The 16,533-nt window shown below is 35.7% G+C and overlaps 2 protein-coding genes across 2 annotated transcripts; one reads left to right on the top strand and one right to left on the bottom strand.

Annotated features, from left to right (window-relative positions):
* Nucleotides 1–4,840: 4,840 nt before the first annotated feature.
* On the top strand, nucleotides 4,841–13,408 carry LOTGIDRAFT_157979 (hypothetical protein; the record flags this gene model as incomplete). Its single annotated transcript, XM_009050560.1, has 17 exons — nucleotides 4,841–4,853; nucleotides 5,754–5,902; nucleotides 6,269–6,399; nucleotides 6,553–6,688; nucleotides 7,078–7,146; nucleotides 8,176–8,288; nucleotides 8,619–8,700; nucleotides 9,038–9,205; nucleotides 9,418–9,504; nucleotides 9,768–9,862; nucleotides 10,321–10,428; nucleotides 10,936–10,996; nucleotides 11,416–11,523; nucleotides 11,819–11,883; nucleotides 12,258–12,329; nucleotides 12,724–12,893; nucleotides 13,275–13,408. The coding sequence occupies 17 exons, from the start codon at nucleotides 4,841–4,843 to the stop codon at nucleotides 13,406–13,408; spliced, it is 1,761 nt and encodes a 586-aa protein (XP_009048808.1).
* An 847-nt stretch (nucleotides 13,409–14,255) lies between these two features.
* Nucleotides 14,256–16,517, bottom strand: LOTGIDRAFT_157980 (hypothetical protein; the record flags this gene model as incomplete). Its single annotated transcript, XM_009050561.1, has 6 exons — nucleotides 14,256–14,383; nucleotides 15,060–15,229; nucleotides 15,494–15,565; nucleotides 15,781–15,845; nucleotides 16,171–16,278; nucleotides 16,473–16,517. The coding sequence occupies 6 exons, from the start codon at nucleotides 16,515–16,517 to the stop codon at nucleotides 14,256–14,258; spliced, it is 588 nt and encodes a 195-aa protein (XP_009048809.1).
* Nucleotides 16,518–16,533: the final 16 nt, after the last annotated feature.

Consider the following 16,533-nt stretch of genomic DNA (forward strand, 5'->3'; position numbering starts at 1 on the left):
GATTTTATAACACTATAGGATTTCACCATAATCGACGAAATTCTTAACCTGGTTAACCTTGAACTCGATCCGCCAAAAACAACCAGCAAAGTACGATCTCCCTCTTAGCTGGCTGACCGTCAAATATTGAGTTCCTTCACATACTGAACATCGAACAAGTGATTATACCACTTCTAGGTCAGTCAACAAGTGATGAGCATACTTCCCTTCCAGATCGTAGAATAAACGCCGATATCCAAAACCCTAAGGATGATGAGCAAGTGAAGATATCACCAACATCCAGATAAGCCAGCAAGAGCGATGAGCATCCTTCCCTCCAGAGCAAACGTCGATATCCAAGCCACATATTCGAAACGATCTCAGCGCTAGGATATCCTAGAAACAATGTTAGAAGTTAACAGCATAGGACATCCTAGCGGAAGGAAGATCGTTTCGAGAATACGCAGCCAGAATTGTAAGGCTGGTTAGCGAAATCTTAAATCAGTCTAGCTAACACGTTACGAAGTCCCTAAGCGAGGCCCGGGTTCGCGAGACTAGCTAGCCAGTATCAATATCCGGAAACTCCACATCAGAGTGAACTTAAAGAAATATTTTGACCCTAACCTCCAGCGAGCAAGTAACATATTGATTTTCAGTGTAGCTAGGAACTGACGCAATCCGTAACCTACTGGTCGGCAAGCAAGTATCAAAGCATCCCACGTCTGGATTTATTCCAGGTTAAAGATCTTCATATCCATGAACTCCACCTAAAAGTACTACAGTTCCACCGAGCAATAATCTAGAACCACAGAAATTGTACAAAAACAATTATATTAAAATATATTAAAAAACAGTAAAGTGTTTAAACCGCTGGGGTATAAAATAGAAATAGTGATTTTACAGAACAAATGATGTTGCTATTAAAGCTGACATTGAGAGAAATGTCTTAGAATGTTAATGAGTTCCAGAACGTCCACTGGGACTTGGTGATATTCCTTATTTTCTAGACAAGTAATTAAAACCTATACTAATGCTATGTTTACACGAGATCGAATGCCACTGTCGTTTGAAGCATGTAGTAACTGTTGAGGTTGAAGAAAGCGGGTGCCAAGGTTCAAAGTTCACACTCAAGTGCATGAGGGAAAGGCAGTCCGTAGTGTCCCATCTCACCCCGTCTCCAATGGTACCATATAAACAATGTGCTTATTTATAGAGTATTAACTTCATATAATGCTAATATGATAAAATATATCGCGAAGACGGACAACATCGTGCAGGAGAGGAAATGTTGGCAAAACTAAATCCAGCGGAATATATAGCAATTGAGAGAAATGTAATTTAAGACTGATTTAAACATGAATTTATGACTTGATTTTCTCTAAATGCAACTTGAGTTTCAATTCCATTACGTTCCTTAAACAGCGGTGTGCACGACCCTACACTACTGCTCAAGGGACATGCAGTTCCACAGGCAATCGATCGACTGCACATTAATGGTCATATAAAGGAGGTTTATGGCTGTAAACAAGATTAGCTGAAGTATTCATAACAGTATATGATTGAAGTAAAAGGTGTTGGAATAACTACTAGTAGAGGTGCTAAAAGCATAGTTTATTCTGTATCTAACACCTGGTCGTCTATAGAAATATTGATAGTATATCATAATTCAACATATCCTTTATATTCCTTAATCTTAAAGCGGCCCAATCGACCCTACTCCTAGTTTTAAATTCATTTTCATTTTACATAGTGATAGAATGGCCCTTGTCCCCTTGGAAAATGTTGTGGTCCACTACCCAGCCCCCTCAACTGATGTTTTCAAGAAACGCCACTGCTTTTTACCTCAAAGTTTCACATGCTCATACAGGCAGCGTTACATACTGTTATTGATTCAGTGGTGGATGAAACAGTGAAGATAACTATCGTTTCAGATTAGGTGAGAAATAATGAGACAGAATAACTCATTCATCCACTTAAAAATAGATTTCTCCGGAGAATGGCGGATCAACATAACAGTAAATAACACGGTAATTCTAGTACAAGTGTGAATCTCGTTCTATTGTCTTCAGGTATTTTATGTCTAACTCATTAAGGGTTTCAGCTTGTGGACTTACTGATTGGATTTTGAAAAGCTTTTGGACCCATTTGAAGTGAACCACTTTGATGGTTTAGGTTTGTGGATTTATGCTTACTGATTGCGATTTGAAAAAGCTACCGGACTTCCACATTGGTGGTTTGTTAATGCAGCGATTCGATTGGATTGTATGCTAGCATATACAGCCAATCAGAACCCTCAACAGTAAGCGTGCAAACGAAAAAGCCTAATATGGTATATGTCAAGTGCTCTGTCAAAATGAACTTGTTAAGATGATAAGTAAAATGCAAAGTTAGTACTAATAAAAGTTTATATTACTTTGTGCTTTGTGCTTGATAAAGATTCCTGTGTGTGAATTGAAACGTTGCTATAATTAAAGAAAGGAGTAGTATTACCATAATGGTGTTCTTATTAATTCAAAGTTTACATTTCTGTTTATGTTGTTTGTCATTGAGTTTCAGTTTCGGATCTGTGCACCTATTCTAGAACTACATTATTCAGAAGCTTGTCTTCGAAGTCCTTGGATGGTTTCCAATATATGGAATTAAATGCAGCGGTTCGGATCATGACATTTCCAGTGATTGGCTAGAGTTTTATAAGACAATAGAAAAGTAAGAATACACAGCGAGAAGTATAATAGAAGTAGTTAAATATTGATAAGATACTGGTTTTTATCTATTACAGGTTTCATTGTTCTCATCGAGAATAGACGCTCTCCAGCTCCGGATTATGTGGAATAAACTTTCAATTTTTGCCATCGAAAACTAATAGGTAAATAGAAGCTTTTTTTAGAATTCACAATGCGGGGAAAACGCTATAGGGAAACGGCAACGCCTCAGTTTTGTAACCTGGTTGAATATGGAATGAAATGGTGCTCAAGTTCTACGTTTCTACTGCTGATTTAGACCGAAACAACTGTCTCTATTCCAGCATCTGATAGCTATTTGGACAGATGTCAGCTGTTGTAGAGACAGAAATAATAGCCCTGTTAAATGGGGACATTCCGCATTTCCGAAGCTGAGGGGTTTTTAAACCTATTTAGATACCCCGGATCTACAAAATCCAGGTATACTAGGATAGATAAATATTTCTGTACAGTGATGCCCAACACTAATTTGCAATCATCTTTGATTTAATTCAATATTATGTCAGTGAAAACGCATCTTGCAGGTGTGGAAAATCCCCTTTTAACAGGGTCAAAATATTCATCAGAGACTGGAATAGAGGCAGATGTTTCAGAGTAATTTCTGATTGGGCTAAACAGAATGGGCAGCTTAGTTGTTTCAGTGAGATTGTGCGAATTTTCTCTTCTACCCCTTTTTGGTTTCTGATCACATTTTTAATTTGAATTGGAAGATAATGTTGAGAGTCCCAGAAAATCTAACCCGATGTCGAAATTATTAGAGTGCATTGTCAGTCACAGTTCAGTTCAGTCAAGTCTAAAAACATTCAATAAAACTCTACATTTAGTCGATGCATAACGATATACAGAATGAATTAATTATCTCTAACGATCTATTTTGAAGCGTACTTGATGACTATTGACCTAGACCCAGAAGTCAGCGTATAAGGTTGGATGAAAACTGTTTGACATGTTCGGACAACCGATTACCAGATGTTCTGAACATATATAGAACTCACCTAAACCCCTACATTAATTCGACACATTATGATAAAGAATAACATAATATTAAATGACGAAGTTATGTGGAAAGATGCTTGATGACTATACTACAGACCTTCGCCCAAAAGGTACAATGGATACTGTTTGGTGTGTTCGAACCATCGTTCCTTTCCATGACCCGAAGTTCTGAATATTATCAAATCTCAGAAACACCTCGATGTGATAATAATTTGACCTATTCATTAATTGGAATGTCTGAATGAATATTACAGAATATAAAGAAGAGAATGAAGGGACGACATTGGTTTCTAGTCGCTGGTGTTCTATGCTTCGCTTTTCTTTCATGTATAACAGGTAATTCTTTTATTTCACTACCAACACATATTTTTACATTGAAATTTGGTCTCGTTGGCTGAAAATAGATGACAAATTCGATTATACCATTATATTTGAATATTTGACATTTCTACTGGTGTAAGACATTCTAGTTTCTTTGAGAACAATAAATGCCGAGACATTCGCGTGACAATGATGTATTAAGAGTTATATTAAGAAGAACATTAAGTTTGTAAAAAGCTGGTCGGGGTCACAAATAGAGAGATTCAAAAAAATAAAAGTTAAGGGAAGTAACCCAGATTCATAATTACGGCCGGTGCAGTGAGTCGCTATCTTTTTTATCTGGAGTGTTACCTTCAAGTATAAAGAACCAAGCTTCACCCCATTCAACTCATTACAGTTAAATATAGTGGCTTCATGGTTGAAATTATGAGGACCTAAATACTGTAATATGCTTAAAGGCGCCTCACATGTCTCAAGTCTATCTGGCCTTGGAAATCGATTGCGGACAATTTAATAAATGAAATGTCTTTAAAAGGAAATATCGATTTACATTGTACTTGATAAATAATTGATGTGAGGTTACGATACTTTTACCACATGTAGGTTAGATTTCATAGCCAATCATGGTAAGAATTCGTTACTGGTTGTTGGTAGATTACAAGTTAACGTCCACTTTAATATAACTGAAACACAGACTAACGTGTTATAAAATTCTATGAATTTACAGCGTGCTTGAACTTGAAAGTATTGTATATTATCGACACGTGACGAGTCAACTTATACTATAATGATCTGTAGCTATAATGGCGGGTCGTGGTAAGAATTTATCATTACTATTCAGTAGTTATGGTTGAATTTTAGATTCAAAGATTATGATGTAACGCTGTTCAAATGCATAGTATAGTTCATGCCTTCTTATCATGGAGTTGATGGCATGGAAAGTGTCAGTACGCGACATGTCACTTATTATACATATATGTATAGCGCGATAGAAATGTTTTCGCCTTATTCTCTATTCCCTGTGAATTATCACCATGTTTTAACATTTGCTTTAAGAAATATCTTCCTTTCATTTCATTTGGTAGTTTTATATATTTTTCAAATGTATCATAATTTTGTTGTATGATGCCTTTGATACAATTAAATAACCTTATCTTATCTTATCTTATTTGACAAAATAAGGAAACACTGGGGAAATGTTGATTTGACTTTATGTGTTTTATACATTCCTCCTGTAACATTTTAATAATATTATGACAAAATACAATTAAAAGAATTAAAATAATCATAATGAAAATATAACATTATAGCTGAAAAAATAAACCAAACTGTGTCCTTACGACAGTATAAAATTATTGCACTATACCATTATGACATTATAACATTATGAAGTCAAGACATTATGACATCTTGGTTGTAACATAATAACATTGTGAAATTGTGACACTATTATTTTTAATTTTATTACATTATGCCATTATGAGATTACGACATGACATATTTAACATTTTATGACATTATGACATAATAACATTATGACTTTATAACATTACAACATTATGACATTCTGACATTATGACATTATCTCATTATAACATTCTGACATTATAACATTATAACATTATAACATTATACTGACATTATAACATTATAACATTAGGACTTTATGGCATTTTGGAGTTCTTTTATAAACTGGTCTTTATTTCTTCTCAACAGGAAATGACATAGATGAACTGAATAAAATAGAAAGAGAATTCTGGGATTGGAGACTGGAAGATTCTCCAGAGTTTGCAACTCTAACCGGAAATACGAAATACAATGATCGACTGCGGCATTTTGGGTTGGATCTCTTCAAACCGAGAAATGTAAGTGTTAAAGTGAAACAAGAATAAAATTCTCACCAAAAATCACATTTAGTTTTAGAACAAAAATTGTGGAATTCGTGTATAGTCAGATTGAGTAATTGGAGTGGTTCGTTTGTAAATATTGCAATACTTCTTAAATTGCGTCGACCATGCGTCTGATTGTGTTTGAGTTTTGAGAACAGCTGGATGTCAACAATTGTTAGTATATACTACCTGATTGATCATTTAGTTGCATCGACCTTGTGTAATATTTACAAAATACCCCAAATTGATTTCGAAAGCAGAATTCCATGCTTCTTAACTACTCTTGGAAACACCAAAAAGATTATTTTGCACTGAAACATTGATTGATTAACGATATTTCAGGACAAAGTTGAAGGGTTTTTAAAAAGAGTGAAAGCATTAGATTCTTCAGGATTCAACCAAAAACAACTTGCAGATTATCTTATATTCAAAGATAGCTTACAAACTTATGTTGACGGTTACAAATGGAGAAAGTGAGTATAAGTAATAAACTATCAGTAAGGTTGCAATAGAAATAACACCACCTTTCCCCAGTTTCCAATTTAAAGTGCGCTATAGCGTTTTTATTGGGTGGGTGGCGGTAGGGTCCACAAGAAATAATACCATCTCAATACTTTTAATTTCAGTCACAATCCACTCAATCCGTTCAACTTCCTGGAAGGTTTAACAGCTAATCCTGATCACTTTGTGGATACTACACCATTTATATCACGTGGGGATTTTGAAAATTTTATTGAACGATTGCAGAAGATTCCAAAACAGGTCAGATTGTATGATTAATTATCCTTACTATAGGACATAAACTTACTTTGCAAGTTGATTGTACTTAGTTTTGCAAGCTATAGTACATTAATAGGTGGGCCATTGGGTCGTGCCCCCGACCCCTATCAGGCGTCTTATTTTAAAGTGAAAAGTAAGCCCTCTAAATGCTCAAATATTATCTAAGGCCGTCTGAAATCCGTTGGCTTCTAATACTTCTGGTAGCCACAAGACCCCAGAGTCCAGGGGCTTCGGCCCATTAGGTCTCGCCTCTGTGAGACATCTGCGCCTTCTGTCATTTCCTAGATACGCCCGGTACTTTTCAGTGACGTTGTGACAGGTACCTATATATATTCATCGTCATTGATATGACATTGAAATAAATATTTCAGTTCGATGAACAAACAGAGTTGCTGCGAGAAGCTATAAAACTTGGTAATACATACAACAACGCTTCGGTGGTAAGTATCATATCCAATCTCACAAATAATTTCGGTTTACAGAAACCGATTAAGGACAACCCTGTATATTGGACATGTGCATTAGTGATTACATAAATGGATTTCGTGTCACTGTTGTATTTAGATAGAAACGTATATTCATTGGTGTGTGATTAACGACATGAGACAGTAGAATTGATTGTGTGGAATATTGAAACCTAACGGGATTCCATATCTCATTTATTTACTGTCTGTCAGTCCCAGGTGGCACTAAATGAAAATTAAGATTTAGAAACACGATTTGTATTGAGTAATTGTATTGGCTGGATTGAACCACTATGTCATCTTGAACATTATTTATATACCGACCGCTTTCAGTTGGTTTGAAATTGGAGCAGTATAAGTATTCTGTTAAGCTGCTATGGTTACTAGCTAGTCAGCGGCACAAAGAGACAAGACTGCCCTCTATTGTCCGCTTTATAAACTAAATATGAGATGAGATTTTCTGGCATCGAATGATCTTTATATGGGCTATATGTGGCATTATGATGGTTGTTTGACTCATTTCTTTTTCAATTTTGAGGGATGATCCATTCTGGTTCTGAGGTCCACATATATTTCAAAGAAACCCTACCATGATATTATATGAAATATTGGCCCAAGCCCAATTTCAGGGTGCAAGTTTTGGCTTTGTATAATCAAATAATCAAAAAAAAAAACTCACAGAAGCATTCTGTCGTCACTTCCGCTGTTAAATTTGAACTAATTGTGATTGTAGGCACTGGAGTTGTCTGTTGGGTTACAAAGCATTTGTTTACGACTGTATCTTTTCAAGATATGAGCACACGTATCTGAAGTATTAGTGATACTGCGCCTATTGAGCTGATACGCTACGAAACTTCAGATACCAGCGATATGAGTCAATGATTTTTGACGATGTTGTTGATCGTCTCAACAACGCATTAGTTCAGATGCACTTAAACCTAATAGGTAATTGAGGAAGCTGGTGGTAATTTATGATATCAATATTTATAATTCTTGTTTTTGTAGAAAGCTGTGCCTGGTCAGATTGATGAACATATAGTTACAGATTTAAAAACTTCAATCTTTTATAAACCATTCCTCGAAATGCTGGATAAATCATCAGTGCCGGAAATATTCAAGTACGTTATAACCTCCTGTAATCTAAACAGTTCCCTTCGTGATATTTCAGCTCTCCACCACAGAGGTTGATTCGAACAATTCGACAGAAATGTTTCCAAGAGTTATTCAAAACGTATTGATTCCAAGCCAACATTAGATTAACGTCGTTTCATTTTATTACATTGCAATTTAATTGAAATGTTTCCAAGCATTATTCAGAACGAATTGGTTTCAATTTTACTACATTGTACCATTATCACACCATGATTGTTGAATTTCAATTTTGTGCTGTCCATTTGTCATATATTTTAATACGTATCTGTAGTATTCTTATCTGTGTCTATTTGTAGGGCCACCATGAGAGAACGAGCATTAAAAGCAATCAGTAACATCATGGTAGCTTACAAAGATCTGAAACACTTTATCATCAACGTACGTTTGGATTTTAATATCGTTTAATATCTTAAAATACGTGTTAAATTGAAGAAGGGGGAGCAGTTAGATGTGTTTCGAACTAAATACGATTACTCTTCATAAGTTTTACGAATCAGACATCTTTATCACTAAAACTTAACCTAGAACGATTTCAGTATTCCAGTTATCTAGTTGGTCCGTCTCTATTATCGATTATACATTGAGTTTTATTAATCTATCAGATTACTGTATTTCCTAAAATGTTGATTGGCATTTAAAATTATAGTTACAGAAAATATCACTAATGTTTTGAAACGAAAATATGCAATAGAACATATATTGACCTATATTTCAGGACTACATGCCTCGCACCAGAACCACGTGGGGAATCAGTGGTTGGACTGATGGTGCCAAAGATTACGAAGCCTGTTTAAAATGGCACTTGTCATTAGAAATGACGCCAAAAGAAGTTCATGATAAAGGTTTACAGGAAGTGGAAAGGATCCAGAAAGTTATGAAAGAGGTTAGTATATTTGAAAGAGCTGTAATGTGGTAACAAATCGTACTGGTGATTAAAGACTGCGGCAATGTCGTGGTTAAATCCTAAATTATATCCCAGGAGCGCCATACGTGTTTGGCCACGATGGACCAAAGTAAAACAATCCAAATCGATCTCCAAAGTTATTTGGAACATTATATCGACATGATTAATTTTGTAATTTGATTCCATTTCAGACCATGAAACGTATTGGTTTTAATGGTACCATTCCAGAATTTTACAAAATGATCCGAGAAAATCCTAAATTCCACTTCAAATCAGCGGTAAGTTTATCTTCATCTAGCAAGTCTCTACGGGTCAGGCAAGCCGATTTCTCTTCTTATAAGATCCCATTTGCAAAAAAGTGAATATCTCACAGTCCATCACAATTGGTGCAAAAAACTTTCAACGAACAAGACGTGATGTCGTTGCTTCTGTAAAAGTTCTTTGAAACGATGTCAGGGGTTAGAACCTCCGATATCTCCGTGACTGAAATCAAGTAGGGCGAAACTGTAAACTATCAGCGGCTGGTATTCTATCTTTCCAGGATATATTGCTAAAAGGGTACGACGACATCATTTATAAAGAAATATTCCCCAAGTTACATCAACTATTTAAAGATATTCCGAATTTGCCCCTATCGTAAGTAGTAACTGAATACTGAATGTTATTTTGATCTGTTTGCGATTCTTTCTGCCTAAAATATTTTTTGCGGTACGATTCCCATCACTTCTGTGATTATGTCCATGAGGTATGAAAATCATCTAGAAGAACATCGTTGGACATTAGGCGCCATCATTTAAGTCTTTTAAACCTTTGGCGGATAATTCTGACACTAATTGCTTTTGACCTCTGCTCTATGCTTTTGTCAGATGTTGATCACTTATTTATCGTATATACAAATTATACATTTGTTTTAACGCATGTAGTCCCAAATTACCAACCCCTAATGTTTGAACAACCAGAATCATGTGATCACCTGGATATAGTTCCGGTAAATTATGACTTATACCTTGATATGCCCAACTTTCACGATAGACCATTCGCCTCTGTGGGTATTTAATGACATGTAGATTGATAGACGGTATACTGTATTTCAGAATACAGAGAATGCCCTATGATGGTGCTGGTGGTGAATATTTATCAGGAACTGCTGATGGATCCAGGCCAGGAGTATTCTATGTTAATTTAAGAAGACCAGAACAAAAGTAACTATCAATATTATTTTACAATTAGAGTTGGTAAGTAGATGAAAAGTTAACGTTCGCTTCCAGCGGATGCAAACTAGGTGGTTGTTGGTAGTTGAATAGGTTCAAATTTGATGATTCTTTGCTATTGGTTTTCTTTTATCAGATTATACGAGGAGTATATTATATTGAAATTTAACTGCTCAAGAAATATGTGACTTTGCGAAAGCCGGTCGTTGACCATCCAAAACTACATTTCTTCAGACCAAAAGCCGTCAAAATCAAAGAAGTATACATGAGGTCAATAGTCTTTAGGTTTAAATTGTCACTAGTCGTTGAATGGAATCCGCCCTCAAGTAGCAGACCGAAATTTCCGTCACAGGAAAGAAATTTTAAAAAGCTCCTAACGATGAGCAATAATGACCAGAAATAATGCTCAAACGACCACCTTCAAGCTAGGAAGTCTACGAAGCTACCTTCTTCCTACTGATAATATACTGATAATGTGTATGAGTTGTTTATTTACAGAGCTACTATTGATATGATGTCTCTGTCTCTACATGAAACAGTTCCGGGTCATCATCTACAGGTCAGTTGCGCACGATACGGACAGCTAAATTTTGAAATTTGTATTACCATTACCAGTTACGATGTGCAGTAAATTGTACGATACGGGATTAGAGAAAAAACGAGAACATATCCATATTTCCACACCGGATTCCGTACCGAACATCGCCCCTGGCTGTTAGATGAGTTAACATCCATCCGCTTTTAGCTAACTGATATCACAGATAGTTGTTGGTAGTCGTGATAGCTCATAGTAAGATCTGAATGAATTGAATGGTTTGGCACTGTTGGTAGTTGGGAAAGAAGACAACACCGCGTCTCTTCGCATCTTTAGACTATTTAGAATAAACGGGATGTTGTGGAACTGTCTGATTATATGAGCCACACGATGTTATCATGCATTATGTTCAGGAATTTTCTAATTATAAAAATTTATTGCAGAGTATCTATGCATTGACAGCATCTTTACCAGATTATAGAAAGTTTCAAGAAGATTCCAATTACTATCAACCACCGTTAAAATTTCCCTTTTACACAGCTTATTTGGAGGTAATAGTATGATTTTAATAACCCAACCTTTCAGGCCTACGCTCCTGTTATACCAGGAAGCGGAATGGGTTATTGGTGTGAGATTAAAAGTGCGCATAGCATGCGACGGAACATTGTCTGATAAGTAATCAACCCGTTTTAGACACGAGAATATTTTATATGCTCAAGCTTGTGCCGATTCTCGATTTCCCCTTTGGAATTTCGAGTTATATTCACTCTTCGAGAACAACAAAGTACCCCTCTTGGATAGTCCGCTAAGCTATGTTATATGTATAATTATTATGAATATTTGTAGGGATGGGGTCTGTATAGTGAATATCTAGGAGAAGAATTAGGATTGTATACAGATGATTACGTTCTGTGAGTATTATTATTAAACAATTAAAATGGTTTCATTGGTCTATTCCAGGCGTATAAAGATCTGATATTGTCATATCGAACTGTAGGCTATAACGACTAGTGACTAGGATTGTCAAAATATATTTACTTAGATATTTTGCTTTGGTAATGGACAATCTATTTCTAATCAGCGAAAACAGATTCTTTTGAAGACCTTCATCTGTAAAGAACAAGGTGATGACAAGGGATGTAATCAGGATTCGATGATGGATCTGGTAATTGAAGGTTTAGATCGCGATTCATTTCAAAGGCGCAGGTCACCCTTAAGGGGTGAAGAGGGTAAACTATGAGCCCTGCATAACGAATCTGTCTTTATGCATTCTTTCATCTTTCAGAATGGGAAGATATGGTGCTGAAATATTCCGAGCTGCAAGATTGGTTGTTGATACCGGTTTACATCATTACAAGTAAGTTTTCATATCTTTCTGATTCGGTTTGATGAACTATGGTTGAAGTCGAACGTAGAAACGGAACTCGGTTGTAAAAGCATTTTATTGAGGTTCCTCTAAAACAGTTTACAGGTTTGTTGACTTTAAGGCGGGTTTTACAGGATGTGTTTTTCTCACTTTAAGACGAGTTTACTGACATTTAAACCGGTTTCACTGACGTTTAAACGGGTTTACTGACGTTTAAACGGGATTTACTGACGTTTAAAAGGGTTTAAATTGGGTTTTTACTGATGTTGAAGCGGCTTTTGACGTGAAGACGGATTTCACTGAAGTTATGAGGGGTTGTACGGCCGTTACGACTGGTATCACCAACGACAATTGGTACATTTGAAGTGTTTTTTTCTCAATACAGTTGGACAAGAGATCAGTGTATAAAGTACATGTTAGACAGAACAGCTTATGGTCAAGGGGAAATCGAAAACGAAATAGATAGATACATGACATGGCCTGGACAAGCCTGTGCCTATAAAATTGGGGAACTGAAAATCAAAGAGTTGAGAGAAAAGGCTAAGAATGCTTTGGGTAAGAACTTGTTTCAAATTCTACTTAAATAGTTCTGTTAACGACATTTTAAAACAAATAACACCAATAAACATAGGTCAATATGACAAATCATTAAAACTGCATTACCCAAAATGGATATCCAAAAGTTTACATTCAGCAAACATCATTGGCTATCCATTTTACCGATTGTCCCAGTACGCGTTTTCCGGTGTGATGAGCATAACAATAAGGGACATAACTCTATTAACAGAATGTCTTGAAAGTACTTTCACGATCTTAGTAAAGTTAAGATAAGATCGGAGATCGGTGTATCCCTCCCCGCTACAAGTTGTTGTTCTCGACATTTAAGTTGAAGTAATTTGATGTTCATTATATTCTTGTAATTTCATCAAATTTCAGGTTCGAGGTTTGATGTTCGATCTTTCCACTCTGTAGTTTTAGAGAATGGGCCTGTTCCTTTAACTACCCTGGAAATGTTGGTTGAAAATTGGATAAAAACTGAATCCCAACGCCAAGTAATTATTGGGATGTAACTGAACTTTCACACATTTTAAAGGCGGACTGACGCGATATTTCAACTTTATAATCCGCGAAATATTTCTGCCATATAAGCAATATAAAACATTATGTATATATTTAAATTTCACACAACTCTGGATCACATGTAAATATATTAGACAAAATATATTTCTATCGAGTAAGAAACACAAAACACTTACTAAAAACATGGTGTTATATTCATTTATACCAAATGGCTGAAATACGAATGTGCTGTCTTCGATAACAACACATTTTCTCAAGTGAATCATGAATCATTTAATGGAAAATGCCATATTTAGTTATTATTACATAAAATATAATTCGATGAAGTTATTTGAGCATTTACTGGAAACAGAAAGATTGTGGGTTCTGTAATTGTCCAATTCTGAATATTAAAGAATCACTCGACGCTTGTTAGATTCAGAGGCAATTATAACGGCTGCGATACACCTTGTGTGTTCAGTAATTTGTCCACGTAATGGTAGAACATTATGAAGTCATTATTTATTTCCCTTTGTCGACCACAGGATTCCAGGAGATTCCACACAATAGTGAAGTTTGACGGTTTGTGGTCTAAACTGATCGTGGTGATAGCACTGGAGTAATGGCAATATTTTGTACACATTTTTAAAATTGAGGTATCGATATATTTAATGAATGAAGATCAAAGTTCACCAGTATTGATTTGATATTGACTGTATCACACAAGTCATCTATTCTGACAATAAAATTGTTTGTTGATTTAATGAAGCTATACTAGTTGGAGACGACAAGATCCCTATCTGACAGACCACAATGAATGTTATAGTAAGTAGCAAACACTACAAGTAATAAACAGTTTTATTTTCCAATTAATGTTTGTCTGTGATCTGTTATCCAATCGTTGATGATGGTCTCGAGTACATTTAAAGGCATGGGTCCGGAGGTCAGAATCATTGAGTGGAATTCTTTTATATCAAACTTATCACCTGTAATGAGAAATAAAATTAAATGAAGTTTTACGTCCTGTAACACTGGGTTAATGAAAACAGAAAGAGCCATCTAGTATACAAAATAAAACGGACGGTGATATTAGCTTTCTATGGAAGCCGGCTGAGGACATATTACCCTCCGACTTCTCGCCTATGAGAACTCCTCGAGAGACAAAGCGAAGAAAAAGGCGAGAAGGGAAGGTAAAAAAAGGCGAGGAAAAATGCGAGGAAAAAGTTCTATAAAAGCAACAGACTGTAACACACAGAGGCTCGTTTAACTGTAACACACGGAGTCGGTTTACTGTCCCATCACAACTTTCAGAAAGTGTCCAATCTAGACCTGTTGCCTGTTGTCAGAGAGCTTGAAACCCAATGGTAAAACACAAAATATTTTGTCTCATAGCAAATTATGAAACACCATGGCAGTTAGCAAGAATTGCGAGTGAGGTGATTCGAGGATCTTTTCTCTTCGCTTTGAATTCTGTTTTCATTTACAGAGATTTCCTGATGTACTAATCGAGCTAATAGTGTATAAAATAGTGACGTAACAATAGGAATTGTGCAATTGAAGATAAATCACATACATAAAGCTCTGTTGACCGTTTCATTTTTGTTTCAAAAAAGATATAACATTAATCAGCTCAATTAAACACATGAATAATGTAATATCTACCTAGTGCAGCTTTAGCCTTCTCTCGTAGTTCTCTAATTTTCAGTTCTCCTATTTTATAAGCACAAGCTTGGCCGGGCCATGTTATATATCTATCTATTTCTAACTCTATTTCTGCCAGTGATATTGTGTTGTGGTCGACCATATACTGAATAGCTTGTTGTCTTGTCCACCTGTAAGTAAAGGTCGAAGATTGACATCATTATGTTGGTTACGAAAGGCAGAAAGAGCACTAGGCAATATCAATGTAATAAGAGCTTTACTTTTCATCAATAGACAAAACATATATTCCCCCGACTATGTATTTCAACAGGCCTAGTATTACTGAACAGAATTACAAATGCTCAGACAGATGTGAATGGTCACTCTTCGCGAATATCACTGCATGCCACAAGTTTTGTTATAACTGGATTGAAGAATATATAGCCGGTACCTACTTGAAATAATGAAGTCCCGTATCAACTACCAAACGACACGCTCGAAATATTTCAAATCCATAACGACCAAATCTGAAATCAAATTATAGTAATTATCTTCAGATGTTATGGTTTTATACTTATCATTATTAAACAGATAACATCTATGGTGTTCAGTCAGTTTATGGAAAGTCAGGTCAGGACGAAACAGAGATTAGCGAACAAATAACAAAGAACAAAGAGCCTGTTCGATACAAGTTAAGATGTTTAATCGGAATCTGAACGTGTGCAATGAAAAGCATACTCACAAATCTAAATGAGTTTTATAAACATTCATATCTTCACCGAGTGATTCAGCGTACAAACCCCAACCCTACAATAATAATTACTATTAAAAACAGAAGCCTTATCTATCTTACAGTACGTACAAAGAACGTTATACCTCTGGGAGTGTTTTTTACGTTCCTGTGGTTGTTTAGGCAACTGTTTTCATTACCACTAAGCACCCACAAGCTTGTTGCTAAAAATATCCTTCAGATATCCAACTCGAACCACCTTAACGACTACTAATACACCATTGCTCCTCAGGATATATTACTTGCCCTCCGAACAATCAAGTCTGACTACGGGCCTGCCTTTTGGCACTATCTCTTCCATTCTTTTCTCGTCACTCAAAAAAAACAAAAACATCGCGTTACCTCTACATATGATGTATAGAAGGGAAAGTGGTAAGGTACAGAATAATACGCATCATAATCGGCATTCTTCAGAAACTTTGGTAGACTGCTTTCTAATTGGTAAGCTCCCTAAAATATACAACTACTTGTCACGCTTTTCTCTAAAAAATGTCATTGTTCACTGCCTTGTAGTGATTTTGGTCTTTTCAGGTCAGAAAAATAGGACGTAAAACACCGGTATATTTTATTTCATTGTAGGCCTACATTTGTTATCTTTTTCAATAACAGAAAAAAGAATACAAAATGGAGAAAATTAGACTTACCTGTAGATGATGACCTGGAACTGTTTCATGCAGTGTTAAAGCCATCATGTTGATTTTCAAC

Source organism: Lottia gigantea (genome assembly GCF_000327385.1).
Source record: "Lottia gigantea unplaced genomic scaffold LOTGIsca_15, whole genome shotgun sequence".
Lineage (NCBI taxonomy): Eukaryota > Metazoa > Mollusca > Gastropoda > Lottiidae > Lottia > Lottia gigantea.